The sequence below is a fragment of the Heloderma suspectum genome, chromosome 2 (genome assembly GCF_057233095.1).
Source record: "Heloderma suspectum isolate Gila_16-S chromosome 2, 16-S_ref, whole genome shotgun sequence".
Lineage (NCBI taxonomy): Eukaryota > Metazoa > Chordata > Lepidosauria > Squamata > Helodermatidae > Heloderma > Heloderma suspectum.
The window spans coordinates 59,509,942-59,532,236 of NC_139459.1; the positions used below are offsets into that span (position 1 = coordinate 59,509,942).

General features: G+C 41.4%; 1 protein-coding gene across 1 annotated transcript in view; it reads left to right on the forward strand.

The window, feature by feature from the left end:
• ADGRV1 (adhesion G protein-coupled receptor V1) overlaps nt 1-22,295 on the forward strand; it is a 391,637-nt gene that overhangs the window by 350,699 nt on the left and 18,643 nt on the right. Inside the window, exon 87 of the mRNA XM_084833645.1 lies at nt 9,298-9,419. Within this exon, the coding sequence (XP_084689771.1) occupies nt 9,298-9,419 (122 nt within the window). The remainder of the gene's footprint in view (nt 1-9,297; nt 9,420-22,295) is intronic.

Here is a 22,295-nt window from a genome sequence, read left to right on the forward strand (position 1 = left end):
CTCCTGCCACTAGTGCCACAGAACCATCACTGAAATAAAGTGGTGTGGCAGCAAGAATGTCCGTGGCAAACCACAATGGAGGGGGACACATGTAGCTGACTTGCAAGCTAAATTTGCCCATTTTAAGCCTCCATTGCAGTTTAATGCAACAAAAGCTTTTTTTTTTTTGCTGCTGGCTGCTGCTACCACACCACACTAGAGACCAGAGGGACCACATGTGGCCCTCCCCTGCTGTAGGCTGATGGCCCCTTTAGAACAGGAAAAAACCTGCCTCCATTAGGAGTGATTGGGAGTAGAGAAGGAATGAAAGAAGGGGCCTCCTAAGCCTTTCCACCCTGCTGCTTTTCCACTCCTACTTGCCCCCATCAGAAGTGTTTTAAAGGGCCGTTGGACTACCCTTATACACATTTGGAGGTGTTATATAGTTTGGGGTTTAGTAGAATAATTAAAAGGCTCAGGTGCCCCTATCCAAGCTAAAGACAGTTGGGTATCATTTGGTTGATAACTTTAGGCTATGGTCATATACACTTTTATTTGGGAATAATCCCTATAGAACACAGTGGGACCAGGATTGGGCAGTTAGGAATGTTTATGAACTTGCAAGGAGTGCAATTCATTAACAAATAATCTGAATACTTGGAATCTTTGCCGTACTGCCTGTGGAGATCATTACATTTTTTTTTTTATTACTCAGCTGAAGGCTGGGACACAATAAAATCCTCATCCTTAGCTGGAGTTTGGGGTGGAATAAAATTCCCATTATCATAAACGTTTCCTTTGTGGGGTTGTTCTTGGGGGGGGGGGCGTGTTTAGTTTTACATACTACAATACCTTAGCACTGTTAGGAGTGCCAGATCCAGGCTTTAAACTTTAATACAATAACATTATTTATCTGAATTGATTTAATTGGTTGTATAATTTTAATAAGGCTCCTGGGGCAGATTCTGAGAAGGCTCCCATAAAAGGGAATATCCTACTAGCTGCAGCTTCTTCTATCACTCCCTGACTAGTAAATTCACAAAATTAAACACCATTTTAGTCCCATTGATTTGAAGGGGAGAAACAGGCAGCAATCCTATACCCACTTACCTAGGAATGAGCCCCATTGAACTCAATAGGCCTTACTTCTGAATAGACTTGTATAGGATTGTGCTGTAAATCATGTACTAAACTCTCCTATCGCAATCAGTGAGACTCAGAATGAGCTGGGCTGAACTGTGGCCAGTATTTCCATGTAATTTGATCTAGCATCAGGTTGTGTAATCCCCATATAGTACACATGATTAAGAGTACAAAACTGTATATCTGCACTTTAGTAATAGTAGAAGTGAACTGGCAATTTAGGGATTCACCTGTTTTTCAGTCAGCCTGTACGTATTATGTACTGTTACCTAAACTCTTCCACTGTTCTGTTACTTGCTTATGGGATCAGCTTGGATCGTGGGGTGGGCCATGAAGGGCAGACCAGTGTGGCTGAGAAGCCAGTAGGAACAGTTCATTCCAGTTTTCTCCAGCAGTTTCTTCCTAAGTTGGAAAGAGTTCTTGTTAAAGATTTAATTGGACTACAAACACAAAAGCCAGTTGATGTTGTGTGTGTATCTTTCCAAAACTTAGATAGACTGATGGAAAGTTAAACACAACCCCCCATCCTTCTGAGTGACAAAGAGCTAATGGTTTGATCACATCACAAAGTAACCAGACCAAGGAGGTCCCAGCAATGGCATTTAAGGTTTGCTAATGACTTGGCTATTCCACCAACCTTTTGCTGTCTGGTGTGCTGAATTTTCTTTAAACTCATGGAGAACTTAGGTGATGACTGTTGCTGGTTTTATTCTGAGTTTTAGACCTAAATCACCCTTAGAGAAAGCTAATTATGTGGAAATGGGATATAGCTAACAAAGCCAATTAGAGTCACTTCATTTCCTGTCTGTTTGCTTTAAACTCATTTTATTGACAAAATTGTCCCCACCCCCACCCCTACAATACCTTGTTTTTGGTCAAATCCTATTTTAAAGCATCCCAGGAGTTGCTTAGCAAGTTCTGTTTGTTCTTGTTTTCAAGGCTTTGTTTGATGAAAATACACTGGATTGCCAGGACAAAATGTCACTGAGGTGTGCTCAGCCAGCTATTGAACTATGAAAACTGGCTGAGTTTCAGCATTGTATTAATAGGTTAGGCACTCCATAGTGGAGCTATTGTTAGTGACAAGGCTGCAGCATAATAGAGCAGAGGCTGTCTCCAAATGAATTGAGCAAAACAGGAAGCCTTGCACACCTTCAGCATCTTTTAATTATGCCATGCACGGCATGAGGCCTAAACTTAACATTTTAATATAATGCAGCAGTTAATTTTAAAAAAAAAAATACTATTTGCAGATGGGGAGGGGCTATAGCTCAGTGGTAGAGCATCTGCTTTGCATGCAGAAGGTCTCCGGTTCAATCCCTGGCATCTCCAGGTAGGGCTAGGAAAGAATCCGTCCTGAAAGCCCAGCAAGCCGCTGCCAGTCAATGTCGATAATCAGCAGAGGCTGGTGGTTCCAATATCAGTGGGGTGGTGAATCCACTCCAGGTTTCAGTCAGAACTCTAAAGGAGCTATCCAATGATAGTTTCTGTGCCTTGGATAGCCCCCTTAGAGTTCTGACTACCCCCCTAACATTGGAGCCACCAGCCTTCACTGCTGACAATACTGAGCTAGTTCAACCCATGGTCTCACTCAGTATAAGGCAGCCTCCTATATTCCTATGGAACATATCAACATTATAACACTTGTGTCTGCACCAAGTCTATTGGGCTTTGTGGTAGATTCACTCAGATGTCTGTAGAGTAGAGTGCAAGTGAGAAGAGTAAAGAGACATCACATACACTTGGTGTGGGAGGAAATTTGCATCTCACAAAAAGGCTGTTCAGGGAAGAGGCCCAAATTTGGAAATGCAGGGGGGAGGAAGTATAATGGATTCTTTGCCACCTACGCAGTGGGTTGTAGCCACAAAACAAGCCACCGTCGCCACCCTTGAGATCCCACAGGGTAGTTGAGCAGCCTCTCACCCACTCCCCTATTTAACTATGAGCAAACTGTTATCCAGCCCTTGCTCAGCAAGTGAATTCAGCTGTGTGTGTTCTTAAAATCTAGTGAGGTTTGTGTATTGGGATGGTGAGAAGGGGTATCCTTTGTTCCCTTGGTCCTCAGTGCTGATGGCTGCTGCTTGGGAGAAGCCACGGGAGCAGAGCAGAGTCTCTGTTACCACTGCTTACCCACAGCCTAGTCTTAACTTCCTCTGCTCTGCCTGCAAAAGATGTTTCCAACTCTAATGGCATGTCCAACCAGCAGTACTATCCAGTGTTGCCAGCTCCCTTATTTAAACAGCTGGGGCAGGGCAGAAGAAGCAATCTTCTCTTTGCATCTGTGGAGACCAAGCTCTGCCGTGGGGACTAGACTGGCTGAGCTTGGATGCCAGGTGGTGTAGGGAAATCCTTTTTGTTGTAGGAGAGCATCTGATCTGGCTCAAGTGTCCTGTCAAAAAATGCTCTGAGAGCAAGTTTTAAATCCACTATAACTGCTCTATACTGAGTTGCCCCTTAGTCACTCTTGCTTAATGCTCTGACTGGAGGCAACTCTCCTGTATCTCAGATCTTCCCCAGCCATGCTCTGGCGGATTGTTTAACTGGAGATACTGGTTCTCAGACCTTGAATATCTCTGCACCAGCCTAAAACCCCACATTTAACATGGGGCTTTCTGCTTCCATTTTAAATGCAGGATCACTACACACTCCTTTTACATGTGCTTCCTTCCCCCTCCCTTTCCCCCTTATCTGAGTCTTCCATATGTTTCGTTATGCAGCTGCTAGATGATGCTGTGGTCTAGTTCCTCTTATTGCAGCTTTTCCTCCTTTCACAAGGGAACTCAAGTGCTGTAATTTGATAGCTCCTAATCTCCGATCTTAAAAAAAATGGAATAAAGGTTATTTAGTGTGGGAGACACCCTGAAGGTTGACGACGTCCTCTAAAGGATCTGCAAACTTCCTTGAGTGGCCAATCTCAGTAGTAGGATAAAAGTTCTGTGTGGAGAAGCCCCTTGCCTGTATAGGTGTATGCCCTACCACTGAGCTATGATGCCAGCTATATGACATACTTCATCCCAGACTGATGTCAAATATTGACATATTCCCCATTGACAATTTTCCCCATTGTACCTTGGTATGCTGGTTTCAGCAGTGCACCCTTCCCCAGCCTGGCAACCTCCAGGTGTGTTAGATTACAACTCCCAACATAACCCAGATGGGTGTTGTAGTTTAATACGTCTGGAGGGCACTAGGTTGGGAAAGGCTGCAACAGAGTCTTATGTCTCTCTGTGCTACAAAACTACATAGCTAATATGGCCTCACTTGCTCAGATTTTCAGCATCAATTTACTTCTTAGGCTCAGCCATTAAAAAAGGAACAGTTTATGCATTACTGCTTCTTAATTGCTTTCAATACGTTGCCTTAATTTCTTATTTCACAGCACAGTGGCTTGGGTTCATTAAAGGCATAGGAGTTGCTATACAAGATGCACATTTAAAGAGAAAAATGGAAGCAAAATGTATGAATGCAAATTAACAGTGAGAAATAGCTGATAACTGCTTTAATGATACAGGGCACAATTCACTAGGAAGAACATTTTCTGCTTTCTCAATTGGTGGGAATGAGAGTTGTGCAAAAGCATGTTCTTTGGTGTATCCTCATTCATTTCAGTGGGACAGGTGTAGGAGGCATTCCTATTAGTACCCTAAGCAAAGCTTTTTAGTCATCTGGGTCATCAAGCTCCAGCAGGATAGAATCTCTTTTCAATGAGACATAGGATGCCATCTTATATCGAATCAGACAGTTGGTCCTTCAGGTTCAGTATTGTCTACAATATCTGGCAGTGAATTTCTGTCATTCTTATACTTGATTTTTTGATTACAGTTCTATGCATGCTTATTTGGGAGCAAACTCTATTGAACTCAGTGGGACTTACTTCTGAGTAAACATGCATACCATTGCACAGTAAAAAATATTTCCAGTAAAGCATTTTCAGGCCAAATGGTGGTGAACCCTTCAAGAAGCCATTCATATTTTACATATTCTATAGGATTGCCTTAAGAGTATTTGCCTCCAAAGTTGGCAGATTGTGTAGGGTGATAGTATAATGGAAATGGGGAGGTGGGGGCAGGCACTGGTTTTCCCAACAGCCTCACCTTTCACCTCTACCAGTTTCTCTTAAAAATCCAAAATCTTACAAAATATTAGTTCTGCCACCACTCTGACTATTCAATCAGGCTACCAGAAATTTCTTAATTCTTCTTATTTAGTATTTTAAAAATCAAGATTATTTTTCCATATTGGGTATCAGTAGCGTAGTGTAGTACATTGGTAATGTGAGTAAGCCATTGCTTGAAAAACCACAGGATACAAGTTCCCTTCAGAGCTTTTTCTCCACACATTCATGTAATGTATGGAAAGGGAGCCCTGCATCCTTGCCAGCTCTACCCTGCTCTTTGCACCTTGAAGCCGAAGCTCTGAAAGGGGATTTTTTTGTGCATTTAGCTGAATCTGTTTAAAATCCTCCATGTGACTGGGAACTGTGATCACACAAGGTTCCCAGTTGGAGGACTCTGTGTGTTCAGCTGACCGTGTGAAGAATCCCCCTTCAGACCTTCAACCTCAGTGTGCAAAGGTCAGGGGTTGAGCCGATGGGGATGTTGGGGAGGAGCTAGCATGTGTGGCCTTGATCCCCCTCATGTGTTGTGTGAATGTGCAAGAAGGAAATGTCCAAAGGGGGCTACAGTATTGCAGGTAAAAGGTAAAATCAGTTTATTTTAAGGAAATCAGAGTTCATAGGTCATGTAAGTGTAAAAGGAAATAAGGAAATACTTCTATAAACTAAGTCCTACAGGACTTAGGACCCAAATCCTATATCATTCCACCTTCTCTTATATCATTTTGCCCATCCACTGAGATCATCATCTGAAAACTTTCTCTGGGTGCCCCCACTGTCTGTGTGGTGATTTGAAATGGACTTTTCAGTGGTGGCTCCTCATCTTTGGAATATGCTCCTCAGAAAACCTTGCCCGGTGCCCTGGTTTCCCAGGCTTTTAGGAAGTACTAATCAGAAGCATTTTTAACTTGGGGCAGTTTTAAGTTTTACTATCTGCTTCAATTGATTGTTGTTGTTTTAGTTTGCTATGTTCCTTTGAATGGCTTATTTCTACTTTTATTGTACTTCTCTTGTGTCATTCCACTTTGTAAGCCACCCTGGGAACATAAATGCATGTTGAAGATGTGGGATATAAATTGTGGAAATAAATAAATAAATAAATAAATAAATAAATAAATAAGATAAAGAAAACAAGATTCTTAAGGCAAATGCCTGGCTGTGATGGTTTACCAGGTACGGTGTGATATTCATTTAACCCTCCCCTCTGGCAGAACAGCTTCCATTATTGGAAAGGGGGGGGACTGATTCCCTGTCCCTCTTGCAGTATCAGTGCACCCTTAAAACCTGCTACCAAGGGTTGGGATCATCCAGACCACATTTTGAGAGGACGCAAGGGGCTACAGTGGGGAGGAGAGGAGGAGAAATCCTGTTGTGCAAGCGGAGGTTTACTTGCTTAATCTTGGATTCATCCCAAGGTCAGCAGAAATAAAAGGAGGGCAGCACTAATTGCAGACCAAAAATCAAAGACCTTAACCTCAAAAGGCATACTCCAACTTCTTATTATGTTTAATGTTATTTGAGTATAAGATATTCTTCTCCAGAGGCCATAGAAACCTTTTGGCTCCTAAATAAGGGGTTTCTTTTTATCGAGTCCTGCCTCTTTAGAGAGGAAGCTCTGTTATTGGCAAAGAGTGTCTATGCCCCTGTTGTTGGGCCAATGAATAGCTGACGTCCTCAAAGAGGGTGTAAGTGTAACTGTTTGCGAAAAGCTGATCAAAACAGAGTTGTGTGAATATGGTCATGTCTCCAGAAGGGAAATTCAGCCCAGTAACAGGATTAAGATTTCAAATGGCCACAGAGGATTCCATGATATGAATCACATACAGTAAAAATCCACCGTTTTATCCATGTGTGACAGAATTCAGACGCAGGAACTGAACACCCATACCAGCAGAGAGGCTGCTTAAGAATGGGGTATTTGGGTCTGAAGATAATGGAGCTGGACAGGTTAAGTTAACCAGACTTTTGAAATCCAGCTAGTATAGGCTATTTCACCAAAGATATCAGTAAATATAAACCCTACATGTACAAAGTTCTAGGTTCAAACCTGGGCAGATCCAGGTGAAGGATCTCTGGGAGCAGGGCATGAAAAAAGAAATCTCTGCTTGAACTTCTACCAGTCAGAGTAGTCAGCATGAAGCAAGATGGACTAAAGATTTGACTTTACTCCATCTATCACCTGCACACCTCAGTGTGAAAAACTGGTGTGAAGTTTGTCGAGTTGCTTTTGTGCTTTGTGCTATGAACATTGGAGGAGAATACCTGAACAGAATGGTCCTACAGCCTTGAAGTCAAATAATACATAGACTATGGACAAAGACACATTGCTGTTGAACTCTCTGTCAATATGCTTCTTATGTTGTTTCTCTTCTTTCCATGAAAAGAAGAGACTTAACACAATTTATGTTAACTTAATTTATATTAGTACTGCATTTCAGGAACCTTGGTTATCACTGGGTTTACACGATAAGGCTATTGAATGTAGTAATCTGGGCAAACAACGTTGAATGGAACAATGACATTGACACAATAGCCCTATTCAGGCATTCTCTAAGCATGTTTAAACACACAGGGAGGGGGGACACGCTAGCCCCACCCCCTACATTGTAGCTCTTGTTGTGCTGTACACATAAAGGGTAACTGTGTGAAGAGGAGATCCTCCTGTATCCATGGGGGCTCCCCACATGATTAAAAACCCTAATTGTTCAGAGTTCTTGCTCACATGGCGAGCCCCCATGGAGACAGCAGGCTCTCCTCTTCAGACAGTCACCCTCCACGAGCAGAGCGGGTGACAATGTGCCAACAGAAAGGGGCAGGGCTGGAGCACTCCTTTCCTCACGCTTTGCTTCTACATGGTAAGAAGAATGTCTGTATAGGGGCTAATGTCAGACTATCAGTTTAATATTCAATCAGTCATAAATATATTACCATCAAACTTGCAGTGCAATCCTATATATGTCCGCTCAAAAGTAAGTGCCATTGAGTTCAGCGGGGCCTACTCTCAGGTCATCGGGCATAGAATTGCAGTTGCAGCCTTAAAATCCTTATGGAATTCAGTGAGAGCCTAGATGGGGAAACCTACAGAATTTACCACCTGCTTACGTTTGTTCTGTTGCTTCAAGCAGTCCTTGGATTGTGAACAGAAATAAACTGGTTTTTTTATTATTTTTTACAAATATTACTACTGTGGTGGTGGTGGTGGTGGTGATGATGGAGGTAACGGTATTGAAATCCTTGAGGCAACAACTCCTTTGCGTTGCTGGATGCTGTCCATTACCTGCCTCAATATGTGATTTATCAAGGACAGACATGTAAGTTTGGGAGACTGGATAAGCTATAGCATTTCTGTTCTTATTCCTCCTTGCTTGTTTTGTTCATTTTGCTGAAGTTGCATTAATTAATAATGTGGAGAAAGAGCAGCGCTTCTCAGAACACCTGTGCAGCTTGAAATGTACAAAACTGAGCAAATATGGACTTAGAAATCCATTGTGAGCACAGTGTGAATACCAAAGGTCAACATTGTATCACTTGGCTTTAGATTTTTCATGGAATTTAAGGCATTCAATTTCCTCATTTTAACATAGGTTCTTTTTTCTGGACTTTGCAGTGTAGAATTCTGCTATGTCCTCATCAGCACTTTGATTCTTTGGCAAGAAACATATGCTGACTCAGCAAGTTGTGCACTTGGTTCCCATATTGCCAAACATGCTTTTGCCTCCCAACATATGCAGTACCATGTATGTGCATTTCATAAGAGAACTGCATCTACTGACCTCACGATCTTTTTCTGACCTTGCTCTCCAGCCTTTTGGCTGAGTTAGTCAGTAGATGGTGCTCTAGTTCCTGTGCACACTCCCACCCCCAAAAAATCCCTCTGACAGAATGCAGGAAAGGGCAGATTCAGGAATTCGCCTGGTCATCACTAGATTGCCCTCATTATGTAATTCTGATGTACAAAAGAGATATTGAGAACATAAAACATCTTTATACACCGATAGTCTGAAACTGTTTTTTTGCAAAGCATATCAGCTGATAAATTCCTCTGTTCTTATGGTTTCTAGAGATCCCATTGGTTTTATACCTCTTTGCCCTCATTTCCATTACGTGGCTATGGGGAGGACTGCACATGGCTTACAGACATCTATGGATGTTGGTCTTCTTTGTCATTTTCAACTGCCTGCAAGTAAGTACTTGACTGCTATTTCTTCTTTTCTAGTTTTAACTAAAAATCAAAGTATTTTTTGACTGCAGTATGCCTAATGCTGCAAATGTTGAATCAAGAGCAACTGGAACTTTAGATATCTATAAATAAAAAAACAGCAACACTCAGTCGGTTGTCTTCTATTTTTCAAGATGTGACTCAAGTTCACCTCTTAACTCATCATCTAGCATGAAAAAGGCATTATCTACATGTGTTGTAATAAGATATACAAAGGTATATGATTGCAACATGGACTACATATGGTAATATGGTATGTGATTGTTGGGGTGACACATGAATAGATGTTGTAGTGGACAGCTTAAGAGTAAGAAAAGATCTGCAGCTAAATCCTATACTTCTTTGCTTGCAAATAAATATTTTAACCTGGTAGTGGCAAAATGTTATTACTAGAGTAATCATAAAAGAACCATAAGAAGCAGAATAAAATAAGTAGCTTAGGAAGTCTCATTGATTTCTGTGGGGCTTGTGCTCAAGTATAAAAAGTTGGGTTTTAAGTCACGTGTTAAAAATTCAAGGGCAAAATTAAAGAGGTTTGCCGCTGGAGCCCCATTCTCAAATGCAGATGCAGATGCCCATGTAGTGTTTGGATCTCTTCCTCTGCATATATGGCTTCACAAGGCTGAAGCATAAAGTAATACTAGAGAATCAGCTTCTTTTTATCAACCACAGGTAGGAAAACAGCAATACTAGAGCTGCAACCACATTCACCAATTAATTGTTTACAGTTTAATTGACTAAAAAGGCATCCCCAATTAACAGCCAGCTCATTTTTTAAAAAAAATGTTAATTATTTTTAATATAAATACTCAGAATAACTACAAGGTGCCATCTTAGAAGAGACATTCCCCCTTCACTCTCACAGGAGGAAATGTCTCTTCTAAGGTGTTACCTTCAGAGACATTTACAAGCACCATCTAAGAACAAAGACATGTGCTTATTTCTTCAAAGCCATCATTTTAGTCATGTGCAAATTTATGTAGATGTAATTGAACAATGAAAACTACTTTGATTGATTAAGATTTCAGTGATTGGGTGAGAGCCCTAGAAAATACATGGCACCTCAATCCTAAATGTTCGGCTAGTCCAGCCTTCCCCAGCCTGGTGCCCTCCAGATGTGTGAGGCATGGTCTAAAGGCACATGAGACAACTACTTTGCTAGAGCTAAGCAAGTCTAGGTCTGGTCAGTGCTTGGAGGGGAGACCACCCGGGAACCACATGTAGCCAACTTGAGTGCCATGGTGGAAGAAAGGTGGGCTATAAATGTAATTAATTAATTAATTAATTAATTAACATTTAGCAATAAGCAGGGGGAACCAATGCCATCTTATGCTATCCATGCATTGCCACTAGCCTCCTGTCTGTACCTGCAGTTTCCAACCCTTTGTTCAGCTCCAGACAACATGTTCCCGTTTCTGTCATTTTACTGTTTACCCCCTATTTATCCACTGTCTTCTTTTCCCATTTGTTTCCATGTGGCTAGTTCCAACAGCTATTCAACAGCCCCCATTGACTCATGCTGCTGGTCAGATCCTGGGCACACTGCAATATTCAGACCCATAGAATGTTCTGATACACTTTGCAGTAATGCTAATACATTGGCAGTGAAAACAACAATGTGATCATTAGGAATTTTAAGGAAAGAGGTTGTAAATAAAATGGTCAGTATTATAATTTAAATAATCTTATGGTGTAGCCATATTTTGAATACTGTATAAAGTCACACCATCACCAAAACGATACTGGATAACCTATCAAAAAGGGCAACTAAAATGATTGAGGCCTTAGAATACCTTTCATGTGAGGAAACTTTTGGGACCATTTAGTTTAAGGGGCAAAGTTTAGGGGGCAAAGCGGGGGGGGGACATAATAGGTGTTTATAAAGGTGGGTTACCTCTCAATAACAGATGCTGCCTGGGACATACATGGTGAGGGTACATGACACGGATCCCTTGCTGAAACTAAGCAGATTTGGGCATGGATCAGAAACTCCCTTGGGGCCCATGTACACCACTTTTTGTTCAGTGATGGAAGAAAGACAGGATATAATGCACTAAACCTGTGGTTCAGAACTTACTTATCCAACAGCTTTCACATTTCCCAAATGTTCCGACATAATTCTCCACTAAAAAAATTGCTAACAACATTTAGCATGTGTATTATGTGGAAAAAATACATGTAGGGCACAGTTTTATGCATGTTTAAACAGAGGAAAGCCACTCCCAGCAAGTCCCAGCTAGCATGGCTGGCTGGGGCATGTCAGGAATTGTAGGCCCTTTTTCTGTCTAAACATGCATAGGATTGCACCCTCAGAAATTCATATTTTGAGATAAAATACATTTTACAATATTTAGTTAAATACGAATTGTCATGCAGATTTTTTTTTAAAAAAAGATTCCAGATTAATGCAGAAACAGGATAGAATGAACTTAATGGGTGTACTCAGGCAAAAGTGGCACAGACCTGAAACAGATTGATTTGCCCATCTCTAGTTTTAATGATGCTACAAAAGAGTGCTCCCCATTTCTCCCTATCAACCTATATTGATTCACATTTGTATTGATATGTAAATGGAGTTCAGTGATGATATATAATGTAGCACTAAGGCCACTCCTCCATGCATACAGCTGAACAGGCCCATGTCAGTCACTATCTATGGCTCAATGCTGAAATGAGATAGAGAGAAGAAAGTCTGGATGGATGTTTCCCAAGGCCATGTCAGTGGATGAAAGAGAATGAGGTACAGTGCTCTGAACATGTCAGGTGAAGTAGAAAGGCAGAACCTGGAGGAATACCAAAAGAGTAAGGCAGTAAATAACCAATAATAAAATAAATATGACTAACTGGATATAGCAACCTTCAAGTGGTTATGGAAGCTGACATTTTATGTGTTGTCTTCCATAGAGTAGTGGCAGCAGTCTCTGAATGTCAGCATCATAAATCCAAGTTTTGGGCATTCTCAAACTATGGATCCTAAATCTGACCTTGGGTTGGATCCAGACTAAGGGTTAGGTCCAGATTTAGGTACGTGCAGCTGGGCTGGCAGAAACAGACTTCCCCCTTCTCCCCACAGCATCACCCCCTGGATCCAACCCCATGTTAGTTAAGTGATGACTAACTTGTCCCATAGATTTGACTGTGGGACTACAGAGGGACTACCTTAATCTGGATCCAACCCATTGACTTCAATACAGTTCTAAAAAGAGGAAGTAATTTCCTCAGACTCTTCATACTTCTGTTCTTCATTTCTCTGTTGCCCTCATGCAAATGGTTCAGTATTGCTCTTTTACAGATGTCTCCACTGACAGAATTCTTAATAGTAGCTCAGTAAAGGTTAATCTGATGCTTACTGTGAAATCTATATGATTTGTATTTAACAGGCCACAGCGTAAGAGCGGATTCCTCTCTCTCTCTCTCTCTCTCTCTCTCTCTCTGTCACACACACACACACACACACACAGAAGGAGGAGCTATTTATATGTTACAATAATGACATTTAACCTGCAAGTGAGAAAGATGTTCTCTGCTATCTCTGGGTAATAAAGTCTGCTTTTTTAATGTTGTAGTCTGCTTTTTTAATTTTGTCTGATAGCTCTCCAAAATCTTTCCTAATTAAAAGACAAATCTAATAATTATTTCTAAATTTGGCACTGCCCAGCTCACAGCAGCAGCTGTAGAAAAAGCTAATCACGTTATGGCTCTTTTTCCCTTCCATTTCCTCCAGCTCTTGTGGCACTTAACATGTCTGTGATGCAAGCTTTCATCAGTGCCCACAATATCACCGTTGACCATAAAACAGCTCAGCAAAGAGGAAAATATTGATTTGCAAAATTAATTCTTCTGGAAGGTTGAAGTGAACCTTTCTACACACTTGGTTCAATGTGCTTTATATGTGAGATGATTCATTTAGCTGCAGCTGGAGGCATTTGTACTGGGATGAAATTGGAAAGCCTCTCACTTTGTAATCTCAGTATATGAAGACCATAAGGGTTGCCTTGCTGGATCAGATCAACTCCCTTCTATTCCAGTGTTCTGTTTCCAATATGTTGGTTGAGAGATGCCTCTGGGAGCTTACAACCAGGGCATGAAAGTGGTGGTTACATATTGTGATGTAGCGGTTAGAGTGTCTGTCTACAGGGCCACCTCACTCTACAGAATGGTAGGGCCAGCCCCAAGTTTCTGAGCAGAACCAGGGAAATACAGGTTCAAATTCCCAGTGAGCCATGAAACTCACTGAATGACCTAGATCCAGTCATTCTCTCTCAGCCTAACCTATCTGACAGTGTTGTTGTGATCACAACGCCGGTAGTGTTAGCTTGCATGACAGGATTCCACAGAAAATCCATCACGCAAGCTAATGCTATTGGCGTAGAGCTAGGGTCCCTTACACTAGTGCAACATAATTTGTGCTAGTGGGATGACATCATCGGATACTGCCCATGGAGCTAAAGGGAGTGCCATTGCAATGGAAGGAAATTGTTCATGGTCAAATGGGCACTTGACAGCAGCAACTATTGGTTAGGATAGGAACCAAATGGGCAGAGCAATCCTATGGCTAATGGCTCCCAGTCAGCATCTGGGAGCTATAGAATGGTGCAGACATCCTCTTCCATGACTGTAGGAAGAGCTACGACTGCACCCCTGCCCCAGCCACAGCGGAAATCTCTTCAGCAGCCTCTGTTCCAAAGTCACAACTGTGACCTTGGAAGAGACATCGGAGAAGTAGAAAAAAGACCAAGGATGGGAGGGAGAAGAAGAGGCCTGGATCCACTTGATCCAAGAGCCTCTGTCCCATGATCCCCATCCCCACTCATTCCCTGGAAAGCAAGCTTTAAACATTTTAATGGCGGACAGAGAGAATGTAAAAACCTCTGTCCCCCTCCTGCCCTGCCTGGCTCTTTGAGGCATTGGGTAGACAGAGTGCACTGAAACTGGAGCCCTCTGTCTATTGTGCAGCAATCCCTTAGGATTGCATGCTGAAGTTGTTAGCTAGATGCCATGTGAGATAACAGAATCGTGCAGGGTAAAAATGCTTGGAACCACAATCCGTGTGTGTGTGTGTGTGTTTGTAACATATGTCAAATGTGGATATACATTCTCTGAAGATGGCTACAAGTATGCCTTTGTAGTTTTTCACTTCATTGAACCTTTATTGTTGTTGAGCCTTTTAAAAATAGATTTTCCACCTCCACCTAGAAATGGTGATTGGGCATTTAGTCAAATAGAAGCCCCAAAAGGACCTACTTATAAGAGCTTTGTCAGGAAGAATGTGGAGGTTGCAACAAATAGAATTTTTCTCTCTTTTTGTGCAACTCATGAGGTTGGAGCTTACCACAACTGAAAGATCATTGTGTTTTTTTTATTTTGAGTAAAATGTCAAGTGTTCCTTGTTTGCCTTGGCAAAGGTCAGCTGGGTTTTAGAAAAGAAAAAAGCTCCAAACCAGCTTGTACCATCTGTTTGTTAGTGGTTTAAATCTTCACAGGTGTTGTTTTGCTGTTACCACGGTGACAAGGAAAGTTTGAGTGATGGTATAAATGGCAAGTTTAGAAGGCACCTTGATTTCCCTTCCATTTGTTCATTCTCTGCCTTTTTGAAAAGGGAGCCAGCTGATGCTTAAGAAGACCATTATATCATGTCATCTCTCTCTCTATAAAGAAATCTGGACCTCTCTGACTCACTCACTGGTGGGAGGTCTGCCAATCATTACGGTATTTCCAGGAAAGATAGAAATTGAAATGTGGTACATGTACAGTAGTCCAACACAACCTGATTGCTAGAAACACAGACAGATCAGTGCTTAATTTCCAAGGTAAGTGGTATTGGGCCTCAACTGTACCTCTGGAAATCAAGCCCTCTAACCTGGAAGCCCAGAGTCCAATATTTTATTAGAGGAACTTATTAGGATAGTTCACTTATTTATTTACTGCATTAATATATTGTTGTTGTTGTTCAGTCGTGTCCGACTCTTCGTGACCCCATGGACCATAGCACGCCAGGCCTTCCTGTCCTGTGCTCTCTCCCGGAGCGTGCTCAAGTTCATATTCATTGCATCCGTGATGCTATCTAGCCATCTCATCTTCTGCCGTCCCCTTCTCCTTTTGCCTTCAGTCTTTCCCAGCATCAGGGTCTTTTCCAGGGAGTTTTCTCTTCGCATTAGGTGGCCAAAATATTGGAGCTTTGCTAAGGCATTTAAGATGGTTTACAATTTAAAATATCAAAACAAAAGATAAAAGTTACAAAAGGCAAAATAATAAAACAGCAGAGTTGTCTCAGGCCATGGGTGCTGTATTCAAGAGTTGATAGTAGGGATGGGGGAGAAATTTGTTTGGTTCACACTTTAATACAAACTGACCTAATTTGCACTTCACAGTCTAATATGCAATTATCCTTTGGTTTGCGCAATTCTCTGAATTTTGCAGTGCAGTTCTCCAATTAAAAAATCTGTTCATTAGAGAAAATGATGTACAAAAGTGCATACTTTAGGAAAAATAGTGTACAAAAAAGGCATATATTAGGGGAAATCACTTGCGAACTCTGTAAATTAGGGGAAATGTACAAAAATGCACATGAATTCTTGTGCTTATAAAAATGCACAAGAAAGTGCATCCACATTTTAATGCAGACTTTTAAAAAAGTTTTACAAACTAATGTGGAAACTGATAATAGAACAAACTTGTGCTTAAACGATTGTGAACCTGACAAAAAGTGAAACAGATTTATCCAACCCTCACAGATGACATAACCCTCACCTTCCTGGCTTGACTTTGTGGTTACTCAGTGGTGAGGCAAAGGCGCACCATGCTTGCTCACAACAAGCACTCTATTGTTTCTCAAGGGCTGGGTGAAGAATCACTTCCTACCTTTGCAGACTCCTCTGAAAAAAGTGGGAGATCCTTTTTGGTGTCTTTTCTCAGGAGGTAGAACAAAGTTGCAGTTTTTGAAGTGGGGAGCTGATCAGCAAAAGGGGCAGTAGCTATAGCATTTCCTCCACCACCCTTGCCCTGCCCCATAGCAATAGCATTTAATTGCTGGCTTAAAGCATTTTTTTCCCACCACTTGGACAGTGTGGAGCTGCTGCAAACAGTGGCCAGCCATTCTACCATGTCCCCCCACAATCCCTTGGTTGCAACAGTGTTACATCATGATATATCATTGTTCCAATTACAGCGTTCTGAGCTACATGAAGTAGCGGGTAAAAGAATGTTTTAAGCAAGAGAAGGGGGGAGCAGAGTGCTGCCGCCACCACTGGTTTTATTAGACGCCCCCACAACACCTTTGCATCTTGCTCCTGCCCCTCAGAAACAGCATCCTTTTTCTCCTCCCCTTTCCCCTCCCAGCTCCCCCCCCCCCAGATTAGCTGGACATCTTTGGGACAGCACAGTTCTTTATACCAGAAGAGGGCAACTTATAGATCAAAACATCTGGAGGGCCACAACTTCCATCAGCTCTACCCAGCATTGCCAATAATGAGGGATCAAGGGAGTTGTAGGCTGAAACATGTGGAAGCCACAAGTTGACCACCTCTGCATATATTCCAGGGCTGAACCTTGGGAAGCCCTGGATCAAATTAAGAGCTGCACCTGATCCTGCATTTTGTCAGTGGTAGAATGCTCAATATTTCCAAGGAGGTCCGCAACATCTTGAAGTATCAGAATTTTTAGTCATAAGTGATTTTGCAGTTAAACTCTAATTTCTTTAATGATGAGGCTTGTAAAGAAACCCTACCAGTGTGACTATGGAACTTGAATATGTAAGATGATTGCGTAAACCACATATTGATTAATCTTCAAGCATCTCTCTCTAAAGTAGCTGCACCATGTGGATATATTTTAAACATGGGGGACCTGAGGTAGAAAGGCTTATGGACATGCAGGGGTAAACAGCAAAATTATGTTAGCACGAAATGACAATATTTTTGGATTACAGTGATATCTTAGAACGCACGTTTTAATACCTCAGCTTACTGGACTTCTGCTTTAGCAGATGGTATTTTCACAAAAGTTGCTGAAGCCAGTGGTTTGCTTGTTTGTTTTTCTTTAATGTTCTGTAATACCGGAGAATTCTATGTATTTGGTATTAATTTAATTCTGAAACTAACTTAATATAAGCCTTCTTCCCCCAGGAAAATAGCTCTTTGTTGCTTTGATTCTTGGATCCATTAGCAAGCAACCTAAAAACACACTTTTCTAATGCACTCAATTTTATTCTATTTTAGTTTTAGGATGGCTATGCTGGCTTTAAAAGAATGCTCAAGGAAATTCACAATAACATCTAATAATAAAACAGCACAGTTAAAAACATAACATAATACAGACCATATGATCATATAAAATATAAAAGCAGCAGAAGTAAAGTCATTCAGAATTTTTTTAAAGAAATACAAATGCTAATAGCACAGTCCTATACATGTCTACTCCAGCATAAGGCCTATTAAGGACAGTGGGGCTTACTCCTAGATAAGTAGGTATAAGATTGCAGCCTCAGCTACCTGATGCAAACTGGAAGTATGGATACTAAAATGACATATGCGATTCAGTTTACGCAAGTGTTAAGTGTGTGTATTTGGGGCAAAAAAATCCCAACTTCATCTATGTGTTGAGTCTAATGTGAGTTGAACAGTTAATGTGCCATTTATTTATTTATTTATTGCATTTATATCCCGCCTTTTTTCCTCTTGCAAGGAACCCAAGGCAGCTTACATTATCTTCCTCCTCTCTATTTTATCCTCACAACAACAACCCTGTGAGGTAGGTTGGACTGAGAGTCTGTGACTGGCCCAAAGTCACCCAGTGAGCTTCCATGGCTGAGTGGAGACTAGAACCCGGATCACCATGCTTCATGAAGGATGTGCATATAATCTCTTCATGAAAAGGGAATTGTGTACATTCTCCAGCCATTATGCATAATCTCCAACATGCCTTGGGGAATGTGCATGTCTTAACTACATTTTGCATATTCTCCAGGCAGTATTCACAGTCCCAAATGAATCAGGTATGGAAGTTCAGTTGTACGCGACCAGGAGCTCCTTTGTAAACATATATGCTCAACACATGGATAATGGGGCGCATGTGTTTGGGTATAAAGGGTTTGGCCAAGAGGTGCAGTCCCCCTCTCCATCCACATGATTAGCCGTTCACATGGTAGCCTGTAAAAATGTCTGCTGTATTTCAGAACTACACAACAAATAGTTTCTTAGAACCTGCCAGCATATTACACTAGCCATATGGAAGCAACTTGAAATAACCTTCATGTGGTGATTGCTCCATGCATCAACTGTAGAGCACAGATGAGTTCACCATGTGGGTTACCTCCATCACAAGAAGAGGCTCCATTCCATTGTTACGTATTCCTGATGAAAGATGGTGCAGGCATGGAGATCCTTCATGGGATGAGACTGAGTCATGTGGTGAGCTACACATTTCAGCCATTGTGGAGCAGTCACCATGCAGAATCTGTTTAAACTATGCCCATGTTGCTGGCCAACTGGCTTCTAGAATGAACAAGCTGGAAGAAACTCCAAGGCCCAACCAAGCTTTCCCCCAAATCAGTCCCATCTCCTACATTCCAGTGATCTAACCAACATGGAAAGCTTGTTTGTTTACATAGTTACAGTAAATTTTATATCCCACCTTTCCCTGCAGTAGAGGTAAAACATGGCTTAAAAACAAATGAAATAAAATTACAATAACAGAGAAGATAATTAATATAATAAGAGCAGAATGTATTATTTGTTGCTTGAATAATCCTTTTCATGTGTGCTATCTCTCTTACTGATTGTTTTATATTAAGCTTAACTCACAGCATCCGTCCAGCCAGAGAATGGTTTCCACAGTGACAGAACCAAAAATGAATGTGGTTGTTCCATCTCCTCACATTCACCTACACCTCAGACACAAACATTTTGTCTCTTTTTGTTCACTCTTCATGCCTCTTTCAGGAAGGACTTGTAATAACAGTAATATTTGCTACTAAAGGTTGCTACTAACACTGATAGATTTTTGTGTGTAGGCCAATAGTTCACCGTGTCTGAACTTTGGATGGCAGAGGTGGGCTACATGAGAGCCATACATGACTCCTGAAGTGCTTTCTTATGATATTTTACATATGTGTTTGACACCGAGAATCCCAGTGTATTATTAACTAAATTACTATTAATATTCAGAGTACTCAAGCTGAAATGTGCTCTGAATAATGTATGGCTGTGAGAGCTGGACTATAAGGAAGGCTGAGCGCCGAAGAATTGATGCCTTCGAACTGTGGTGCTGGAGAAGACTCTTACGAGTGCCCTGGACTGCAAGGAGGTCAAATCAGTCCATCCTAAAGCAAATCAACCCTGAGTGCTCATTGGAAGGACAGATAATGAAGCTGAAGCTCCAATATTTTGGCCACCTAATGCGAAGAGAAAACTCCCTGGAAAAGACCCTGATGCTGGGAAAGACTGAAGGCAAAAGGAGAAGGGGATGGCAGAGGATGAGATGGCTAGATAGCATCACGGATGCAATGAATATGAACTTGAGCACGCTGCGGGAGAGAGCGCAGGACAGGAAGGCCTGGCGTGCTATGGTCCATGGGGTCACGAAGAGTCGGACACGACTGAACGACTGAACAACAACAACAAAGGTCATTTTAATTTTTTAACAGATGTGGAACTGAGATCTCTTAGGCAGAGGTTTGATTCTAGATTTTCCTGGTCCAAGTACATTGGAAATTTCCTTTAGAGTTTTGGAGAAACAGTTCTGAACTTAAATCAGAAATCCTGTGCTTTTGAGCATGATTTCATGTAATCTTTGGACTGCTTCACAGTTTTGAAAATTTGGGGTGAGCCATTCTCAGGCTGAAATCCTATATGCACTTATCTGGGAATAAGCCTGACTATAATAAGCCGGAGTAGATATGTACAGGATTGCAGTGCAAGAGTTTTGATTGGTCCAGCTGACACTGTCACTCACACCAGGATTTATTTCCAAATAAAATGAAATATCACATTAAGCATGTCAAAAATATGCAGCCTTCTGAAGAAGGTGCAGCCTGTGTCTGAAGCAAGTATGGGTTTTTATTTGTCTGTCAGTTCAGGTGCTGCTTTTAAGTCTTTACTGAGTGGCCAGTAGCTTTGGGAGGAGGGGAAAAACTATGGAGCAAAATTTCTTTAAAAAGCAACTTTGACCAACTGTATGAAACTATACTTTTTGTCATGTTTCAGAGACCAACAAAACAAGCAGTGCTCTATAGTTTCTTGTTACTGTTCCATTTGAGATTCCAGTTCGCTGGTGGGCTTTTCCAAAACATGGGAAGAATGCCACTTCACCCAGTGGACATTGCATCAATGGTATCAGCACCATTTAAACAAAGCTTTACAGATTTCATTTCACAAATAAATAGTCTAGTAGCTCACATGATAGAAGGAAGGTAATATGTCAATGACCCATGCTTGACATCATCCAAGGAAGCATTCCCCCAGATCAGTAGATCGAATTATATAAATTGAGTTAATGGCCTGGTTTGCACATAACACTAACCCATGGTTTATTTAAACCATGTTTTTTTACCCTACCTAGGGTTTGTCTTGAAGATGATTGACCAATCCATGGTTTGCTTTCTCAGTCCCTGGATTGTTTTTTACTGCCTTTTCTGTTGCCTCTGTAGCCTGGTGAAACAACCCATGATTCTGGGTTTGCATGTAATGACAACCCATGTTTTAAACAACTCACAGTTCATAACCCAATAACAAACCATGGGTTCTCTTCATGGGTTGTTCATGGTTAACAACCCATAGTTAGCCTATAGTTCTGGGTTTGCACATAACCCCCAATTCAACAAACCATGGTTAATTAAACCATGGTTTGTCATTACATGTGAACCCGGTCAATGCGTACATTACATTACCACTTTATTAGATATTACCCTTTATCATATATAAGAGTCCAATGTGGCCCTCCATGCCTAAAAAAGTTATCCTTAATTAAAATATATGTGTAGAGTGCAGACAGGATTTCCATTGTCACTTGGTAAGAGATTATGTGTTTTTCAATAGGTTAGAACATGTCTTTATTTCCCATAGGAGGAACTCTCCTCTTTGCAGCTAAAGTGGGCCATCAAAGTAGCTACAAAGAACATGGAAGGTAGCATCTTAAATCCTAAGGAGAAGTCCTGGTAAAAGTACTACCTACCCCTTATTCTGCTATAAGAATAGCTGAAGGCAAGAGTGAGTTAATAGCATTCTTTTCACCATCCTTGGAGAGCAGCTGCTTTTGGTGTTCTTTTAGAATTGGCAAGAACCAAGGTTCCTCTCAGAACCATTTAGGATGAAGACAAATATAATATAAAAAGGGAACTTACCCTAGGTACCTTGGCACAGATGTGAGCCCAGCTTCATGGTGTCAATGATACATATGCATGCTAGCAAATGGATTGCTGGTTCAGCCATCAGTCTTGCTGCTTCCCCCATGCTTGAGGAAGACCCATAACCTTTTTTTAAGTGACACGTGTGTTTATCTGGTCATTCTTCACCTAATTAAAAAGATTATATTGGAAACATTTTTATAAGCAAAACTGCTCCAGGAACAGGCTGGAAATATCTTGGTGATAGCACAGGTGCTAGCCAGTCAGTGCCATCTGCAGTCAGCTTCTGTTGCAAATGTGGGGAGAGCCTCCCCACCCCCCATCCCACCCCAAGCTTAATCCTGAAAAGAAAAGAAATATATGAACTGAATGCAATGAGGGTGCATCCAAATCACCCACTGCTCTAAAAATGCTTTGTCTGCTTGAACCCTTCATGTGCTTGCTCAACTGATCTCACCTTGACCTCTGGACTGGAATATAGAGAGAAGTCGTATTTTAAA